Source organism: Esox lucius, chromosome 4 (genome assembly GCF_011004845.1).
Source record: "Esox lucius isolate fEsoLuc1 chromosome 4, fEsoLuc1.pri, whole genome shotgun sequence".
NCBI lineage: Eukaryota > Metazoa > Chordata > Actinopteri > Esociformes > Esocidae > Esox > Esox lucius.
Window position 1 is genome coordinate 21,286,295 of NC_047572.1, and position 9,047 is coordinate 21,295,341.

The following is a 9,047-nucleotide window of genomic DNA, read 5'->3' on the forward strand; positions in this document are numbered from 1 at the left end:
TCATTTTGTACTCCTGTATTAACAAATGATTGAAAACAATTTAAAATTGTTAAAAAATTTTAATATTCTGAAAAGTAGTCATTGTATGCATTACGCTATGCATGACAGTGGTTATTTATACAATCGTACGGTAAGACAACTGTTGTAGCTGGTTTAGGTCCCAGGCAAAATGGCTGCCAAATTGCTCCATTCTCACGTACAGTACATGGGCTCTGCATCAATCTATCTAGTGTTTTCTTGTCCATGCTTCGCTATGAGTAGCCTTGGTAATTGTAACAAAGTACTGATCTACTAATAATATTAAGTTCTTATTGGTAATGCAAAACAAACTGTCACAGTCGCCTTCTATCGATTTAAACCACTTAAACATAACCAGTGTATTTCAGAACGCGTGTGTGGCATGTTCATTGGTTGTGTTGGAGAGGATAGCAACCAAGCAACAGAAACGACTGCCTGTGACAGGCGACTGACAGATCTACAAACCAAGTTGCTTCTTTATGACTCATTATCATTTATAGATCAGTCCGTCGGTCACATAATCCCCATGATACATAGCGGATTTGATTTTCTCCAAACGTCTCCAACATGGCAACTGGTGATGGTGAAGACAGAAGCGAAGGAAGTTACATAACTATACCAGACAAATCGATTAAGTAGAACAGTAACATAATAATTTCGAAAACAACTGAGAAAAACCACGCAGACTGTCCTTCCGACGGCTTTCTTTGGAGAATGAAATGCAACCAAACACAACCCTACCCATAGATATGACCCTACCTATGTGAGAGTGTGGGTGATGTCACGTGATAGAGGTTCGCGTATCACGTCGTGGGGGCGTGTTCGCATTGCCAAAAGCAAGTCAAGTACTGCTAATGCGACGGATGCCCAGTGCGACGATAGGGAAAGTATCGAATGATTTTTGTAATAACTTACTAAATGGACAGTAGTATCAGTCTCACGTGAGTACTATTATGCAAATGAATAGACCGAAGAAATAGTAACTGAATATGATGATTTGTAAAGATATTTGCATGTTAAAAAGGACTATCAACAAACAAAGTAGACTTGTGTATTCAACCTGGTACTGTACACGTTGACAACTTGTTTACAATGGTTCCCATTCATAACCTGATGTAGTCTACAGTTAACGTCGTTGAATTTTTTTTTAAAAAAATGAGTGCTATTACATAGATATCTTTAACAACTTCATAATTATGTGTTTTTTATTTATTGATAAAGCTTACATATCTTTTTAAACGAAGTAGCTGCATTGTGGACTCCGGTCCGGGCCACTACTTTTTTTGAGTTACTTTAGTGTCTTTCTAACGCAATCAAAAGTTAGAAATGGAATAAACTATTTGCTTCGCAAACACTTTTTTAATGCAAAACATATTCTCAATCAAATATTATTTAATTGAGCGCAAAACTCTTTTTTTAATCATTTGTAGTTATGTTCTCTGTTTAGTATTTGCTGAGTGTCTGCTGGTTTTAGCTTCTATGTTATACTTGAGTGATTAATTCAAGTCACTGATTAGTAGAACCTCACCTGGTTGTCTGTAGCCTTAATTGGACAAAGAATTTAACAGTAACAAAATATGAACTATAGAAATACCATGGATCACCAACTCCACAGCTGGCTCAACTGTTTTAGTCTGACTTGTTTCAACATTGACAGGGCCACTGGGGAGGAAAACGTTGATTTGTGGCCATTTCACAGTTTATTAGTATTTCAAATATGTACATTATAAAGACATTTTCATTATACTGTAATCGGTCTCCTGGAATTTGAGAGAGAGAATAAAACACTAGACAGACTAGCGCCTTTGAGATGTACCACGCAGGATTGTGCCGTCAATCTTAGGAAAATCGAGTGATATGCCTGCGTACTGCACAGAAACTTGATACAGCTCTGACACAATTGTCTTCACACTTGAGAAACTCCTGTGGTGGCTCTATAAAAATGTGGCACACGCTACTTTGAAAGGGTGCATTTCTAACTATCAATATAAGTTTACACAACAAAATAAACGGGCATCTCAAGTCTTCGTTGATATGTCTGGGAAAATGCTGGGCCCAGTCTTGAGTATGTAAATGTGTCAATAACCCTGTGACACATCCATTTCATATTGATCACTGTAGTCAGTTCATTAATGGTTTACATTATGTCTGTGGCTAAGAATTATTGATGTTTTTATGAATAGACTGACTCTTAGTGTTGCCGTCATGATGGTTTGATTTTACACTGTTCTACAGAATCATCAGAGTGGTTGAGTCTCTTAACGTAAACAGCCTTTTTATTTCCAAGTGCTACGAGGGATGAAGAGGACGACTGTGTCTCAGCAGACCAGGGAGCTCAGAGTGCCCTACACACTCCTGTGATGCTGGCGAGAAGGGAGAGAGAGAAGGAAAACTGGAGGACAGGTCTTTCACACCAACTTAAAAAGCAGTGCAAATGTAGCTCAGAGCGAGCCAAGGCCAAGCTTCTGGGGTTTGTCCCCATAATAAAATGGCTGCCTCACTACCAGTTTAAAGAGTGGATCCTGGGTGATGTCATGTCTGGATTGATAGTGGGCATCCTGCTGGTGCCTCAGTCAATTGCCTACTCCCTACTGGCAGGCCAGGACCCTATCTATGGTCTCTACACCTCGTTCTTCTCCAGCATCATCTACACCCTGCTGGGCACCTCCAGACACATCTCTGTGGGTATATTTGGAGTGCTGTGCCTGCTGGTGGGACAGGTGGTGGACCGGGAGCTGGTGCTGGCGGGATACCTCACTGAGACTAACAGGAACAACGCAACCATGGGCCTGGACAACTGGAACGCCTCCGCCACAGAGTCAGTCTGTGATAGAAGCTGTTATGCCATCATGGTGGGAGCAACCCTCACCTTCACGGCCGGAGTCTATCAGGTGAATGTGCAGAAAGAGGGAACGATCAAATGCACTACGCAAACATTTGTTTATGTAAAAATTGCTTTAACTGTTGTTTTGACGTCAATCTCGTTGTAGGTGTTGATGGGCCTCCTCCAGGTGGGCTTTGTGTCGGTATACCTGTCAGACTCCCTCCTGAGTGGCTTTGCAACCGGGGCCTCACTCACCATCCTCACCTCCCAGGTCAAGTACCTCCTTGGACTAAAGCTTCCCCGCATCCAGGGCTGGGGCTCTCTCATCAAGACATGGGTCAGCGTCTTCCAGAACCTGGGCCAAACCAACATCTGTGACCTGCTCACAAGCCTGGTCTGCCTGGCGGTGCTGGTCCCCACCAAGGAGTTCAGTGATCGCTTCAAAGCCAAGCTGAAAGCCCCCATCCCGTTTGAGCTCTTTGTGGTTATCGCCGCCACCCTGGCCTCCCACTTTGGACACTTCAAAGAGGAGTATGGCTCTGATGTAGCTGGAGCCATCCCCACTGGTTTCCAGTCCCCACAGCTCCCATCCTGGTCTCTGATCCCTAACGTAGCCGTAGATGCCTTCACCATAGCCATTGTTGGCTTTGCCATCACCGTCTCCCTGTCTGAGATGTTTGCCAAGAAGCACGGCTACACGGTGGATGCCAACCAGGAGATGTACGCCATAGGCTTCTGTAACATCCTGCCATCGTTCTTCCGCTGCTTCACTACCAGTGCGGCCCTGACCAAGACTTTGGTGAAGGAATCTACCGGCTGTCAGACTCAGCTGTCTGGTCTGGTCACGGCCCTGGTGCTTCTCCTGGTGTTGTTGGTCATTGCCCCCCTCTTCTACTCACTACAAAAGTAAGATAATGTTATTCTATGTAAATCTGGACTGTCCGTCTCTTAGCTTAGCTACTAAACATGTTAAACTCTTTGCTGTACATCCATTGGACATAGTATGACAAGTCAACGTTTGCTCAATAAGTACGGATTTTATAAAACAACCTAATAAAATAAAATCAGTTTAATGTTTTTTCATGTTGTCATCAGGTGTGTGCTGGCAGTTATCATCGTGGTCAATCTCCGCGGAGCGTTACGGAAGTTCACAGACTTCCCTCGGATGTGGCGCATTAATCACGTGGATGCTGTCATCTGGCTGGTGACCATGGCAACATCAGCGTTCGTCAACACCGAGCTGGGCCTGTTGGTGGGCGTGATGGTCTCAGCCTTCTGTGTGTTAGGGCGCACCCAAAGAGCCCAAGCCTCAGAGCTGGGGAAGGCAGGAGACCATGAACTCTACCAGGACCTGGCTTCCTACAAGGGCTTGCAGACCCAACCTGGGGTGGCCATATTCCGCTATGAGGCACCAATCTATTATGCCAACCAGAGCCTGTTCAAGAAGGCCTTATACCGCTGCCTGGGTCTGGACCCCGTGAAGGAGAAGGCGCAGCGCAGGAAAAAGGAGAAACTGGGGAGGAAGCAAGAAGCTGCAGCGGATATGAAAATTGTGGGGGTTGAGATCCTGGGTAAAGACACAGAGTTGGCGACCAAAACCAAAGTCTTCCTACCAAACCAAGTCAACTTCCACTCGGTGGTTATAGACTGCAGCCCAGTGCTGTTCCTGGACACAGCAGGGGTCAATGCCTTAAAGGAGGTGTGTAAGGATTACAAGCAGTTGGGTGTCCAAGTGTTCCTGGCCCAGTGTAATACCTCAGTCTTGGAGTCATTGGATAGAGGTGACTACTACGAAGAGAAGAGTAAAGGAGAGAAGGAAAAAGTGTTTTTCACCATCAGTGACGCCGTCCACTACACACAGAGCCTCTGCCCTCAGAATGGAGACTGTCAGACATTCTGTTAACAAGAGCTTTAATGATTATATAGTTACAGAACTATATCTTGCGGAAAATTGACATATCAATAAAATATCTAGCAAATTATGTAGAATGTAATATTGCTATAGTGCCTTATAGGAACATTTGTTAATGCATCCAAAAGCATTACAGCAGAGAATTTGACCTGGAAGTAGTTAATGTGTATAATCTTGTTTACAGTATAGCTATACAGTGCAACAGAGAATTGCTACACATTGTTAATTTCATTGTCAGACTGTGGCTAATGTCTTGTCAAGCTTAAAGACACAGTTTTCTTTAGCAATGCTCAGAGCCCTGTTTTGGCCAGGTTTTTGTCACCATGATTTAGTAACCAATTTCTCCCTCCATGTTTTGTTCTTGTGCAAATTGTGATAATGTTAGTGTTGTTGACATTTCAAGCCTGTGTTACTGAAGGAAACACAAAGCTGCTGTCAGTAAGACGAATGGTGATGGAGTTGGAGGGAGTTGTCTGGTGAATGCCAAATGAGATTGTCAGCCTCGTACTGTAGCTTTTGAAATTACAACAGATCATTTTGAAGCTGCAGCTTATTAGTGATGATACTGTGTTGTCAAACTAAATGCAAGGTGAATGGAAATGTAGAGGTTCCTACATATAATGAATTTTTCTCGTTGCAGATTATCATTATTTTAGTTGTTTCTCATGACCAAACAAATGCTGACACGTTGTAATGCTGTTACTGTACATCATTGTGAATGTATTTTGTTTTTGGAAATGCTGTTACAATACCATTCCTGTTTTTCTGTTAATACCTGATATTATGGAATGCTTGAGTGGTGCAATGACCAATGAATACCAGCTCACAATAATTCACCTTCTCTTACCTAGGTGACTATGCAAAACCAATATTTACTGAAGCCTTTACGAGGTGTTGTGTATTCTACCCATGTCTGTTTGTGTTGCAAAAAAAGTTTTTGTGAGATACATTATAAGACCTGTCATGCCCTCATCCAGCAACAGGCATGTTTTGAAAATCATAAGTTACATCTTTAGTGGTGTTGCATGGGGTCAGCTGTTTGTTCGTCTGCACTTGTCTGCAATGGCTAATATACTCATTCACAATCGCCCAATTATATATAGAAATGCATACATGGATTGTCTGTTGAGCCATGTTTATATATGTATAGGGGAATATGACTGGCTGAAGGAATGTCTTGCGGCTTGTCCTGTGCATATTCTGTTACATTTCCCATTTGAGATGAGCAAAAATGCACTCCTGACACAGGCTGGCCTATGCAGCAACATTTGCACAATCAAACTGATCGGTTTGTCAGCTCGTACCCAACCCATTCCTTTAAAGACGGCTTTATATTTGGAGCACTACCCACCTATTTATGATACAGATAAATACAAAAATCAGGTTACTTTTGGATGTCAACCTGTTTGTCCCCCCACCACCTCTTCATTCCCAAAGAAGATAATGATCCTAAACCTGCACCCCCCATGGATATTATTGTAGGGTCTGCGGGTTACTATTGTGAAGTCTACATAATGCCCATACCCTATTACTCCAAAGAGAACAAACAGCACTTGTTTCTAGTGTGCAGATACATTTACAGTGAACAGACAGACAGGCCTCCTGAGCTGAGTGCACAACAAGAGGAGATGTTTTCCAGCGGACCTTGTCAATGTGACCCCAGCATTGAATTGGAGTTTAAGTGAAGAGCTGTCAGGTAGCGACAGGTGGATTACTTGCCATCAACCAATTACAGCCTTCCAGACTGCAGCTCAAGGACACTACAATTTTCCTTCCAGCAAGCTCAGGCCATGCCAGAAATGTTCATCTACTCAAACTTTCAGTTTGTCAGAATCAGTTGAAAGACAAAGCTTTATTAATATTTTAATCAAATAGCCCTGTTGCTTTCAGGGGTTGTGATGAATGCTTTCTGCTTCTGTTGTTTCCTATTGATGTTATGCCTGTTTACTTAGGTTTGAGACCTGCACACTGGGGAAAGAAAAGTGATTAATCAAAGCACATTCTATGCATAAATGTTGTTGTTCACGTCTTTTATGCACTTTATCACACTTAGTAGTTTTTGGGCGTTATCAGAAAATATTACTTTTTCACGAGTGTGCAGGTCTCTATAATACAAAATAATTACTTGTTTAACTGACACATCCGGAGATTCAACATTCAACAAATGAAATTTAAATAGCTATATACTGTATATTTATTTGACTGAAATTGTAATTTAGTGTTTAATCATTGCTGAGAAGGTGTGGTTGTTTTTTTTATGGCAGTTTTAAGCTTATTTGCATTTTATAGAATATAGAGCAAAACGTTTTGATCAGGGAAATATCTAGCATGATAAGGGAAATTCTAAATGTGAACTTTTAAGTGCCTCTTCGATCGTATGTTTTATGAAGTGTCTTTCTAAATATACCCATGTGTGAAAGTAAGCTGCTTTGGATAAGTGTTTACTAAATGGCATGTATTGTTATTGTAATTCCAGAGGTTTCCTATATTTCTATACACTGTGAGTAAATGTCATTTCTTAAACCAGAATTTGTTCCTTGCTTTTGTTTGTACGGTATCACTTCCTTCAGCATTGTGATGCAAGTCATTTTTGCAGAACTGTTGAACATTACTCTGACTTGGTTGAGGCTAGGTGCTTTCTTCATGAAGACTGAAGTGCAAATTTTGGAGATACATGATTTCTTAGTGTGTAACTAAGACTTTCAATATGTCTTTAACTCTGGCTTTCCTGGTTACTCTAAGTAAATATGTGTATGTGTTTAACACTCCCCTTCAGACATTACAGACCAGCTCTGTTTGTAGAAGGGGGTTGGGGGGTGGGTAATGATACATTAATACATCTCCATTGCACAGCATGTTTGATTTGTGAGTGCAGCGTCCCTGTTCTGACAGTGTGGCTTGCGAAGGAAGTGTATAGATACTGTACTGGACAATACAAGGCTAAAACTCTTCAAGGTGTGCTAAGGCAACAAAGCACCCTTACTTCCCACAGATATCTGTTCACTTGCTTGGTTTCAGGCAGGGGGTACCCAGTCCTGTCTCGCTGTCAACTTTGGCCCACCCTATGTTAGTTATGTACAATGCATACTTTCGAGTGCTTTGGGCGGCATATCTAGGACTTGCATTGCAACCTGGGTACAGACACGATGCCTGTGCGTTTGTCAGATCTCCAGCCTGCATTTTCTGGTTGCAGCTTTAAGAGCGTTTCACCGTGTTTTGACTGGAAGGAGATGGTGGGAGGAATGTCCCAGCCCACACAATATAACATGGCCAAAACCAGTCAGTACAAGACAACAAGCTTCTCATTTCTCTTTTATAAGGCTTCGATTCAGTTCATATTAACTATCAGTGAAAGGTTGATGCCAAGGACAGGTTGGTGCCTGAGAGAACTGGCACAGCAAAACCAACCAAGTGAAAACAAAAAATGTCACATATGTCTGTTTCATTGGAATTTGCTACTAGTTTTGGGTTGATCAAGTTAACACTGTGTTTAATGTCTCCAGTAAACCTAGTTGAACGTTTATCTGTAAAGTCCAGGATCCTGACATGGTCTATGTGCTAATTGATTAAATGATAGTCCATTGCATTTCTACAAAATAATATTCCACAACGTCTATGTGGGATCCATTCCTGTTTTCAGGCCTCTATAGGATTTTCAGGATATCTTTAAAGCACATTCTACTTTTGGGCACCAGTCTGGGAGGCCACCGAGAGGCCTATGTCATCTCTAAACAATAGCCCAGGTGCTTTATGGGATAGACTAAGTGCAAAAGTGGCCCTAGTGGGGGAGTGGTAAAACATAAAATATCGGCTAGAGATTGTCTGAAGCCATGTGGCAGACTGAGAAGTGGAAGAAGATTCTATTTTGTCAACGCTAAGCGCCGTGTTTGGCAACGTTGGTGAAGCACACTGCAGTATTGCTGTGGTATGCACAGTGTCTCCCAGCTATCCTCGGTACTCAATAGTCAATGTCATAAAGATAACTTACTATTCTAGGTAGCTTAACTGGCTGATGTTAGGCACTAGCAATGAACTGTGCGTCTGTTTGATCAACAGGTTGACACAATATGTTTTAGGGCAATGTTGTTTTTGAATGTATTTCCTTCTCCTACTCCCAACATTAACACAAATTATACCTACTAACTATTTACAAATATTAATTTGCCAGCTGGTTAATGAAAATAAACCAGATGACCCAAAAAGCTCTTTTTTTAGAGCAGTCAAAAATGGAGCCATTGACCAGAGTTCTGGGATAAAAGAGTCAAGAATTGATTTACAATGAATTCTCACGCT

General features: G+C 41.9%; 1 protein-coding gene across 1 annotated transcript; it reads left to right on the forward strand.

Annotated features, from left to right (window-relative positions):
* The first annotated feature begins 642 nt into the window (after nt 1–642).
* slc26a2 (solute carrier family 26 member 2) lies at nt 643–7,276 on the forward strand. The gene is made up of 4 exons (XM_010898954.5): nt 643–959; nt 2,306–2,909; nt 3,009–3,748; nt 3,938–7,276. The coding sequence occupies exons 1-4, from the start codon at nt 937–939 to the stop codon at nt 4,743–4,745; spliced, it is 2,175 nt and encodes a 724-aa protein (XP_010897256.2). The 5' UTR covers nt 643–936; the 3' UTR covers nt 4,746–7,276.
* The last annotated feature ends 1,771 nt before the right edge of the window (nt 7,277–9,047 follow it).

Coding starts and splice junctions, on each gene's coding strand:
- slc26a2 (XM_010898954.5), top strand. CDS start 937: ATGGACAGTAGTATCAGTCTCAC. Junction 2,910..3,008: donor TCACGGCCGGAGTCTATCAG/GTGAATGTGCAG, acceptor ATCTCGTTGTAG/GTGTTGATGGGCCTCCTCCA. Junction 3,749..3,937: donor CTCTTCTACTCACTACAAAA/GTAAGATAATGT, acceptor TGTTGTCATCAG/GTGTGTGCTGGCAGTTATCA.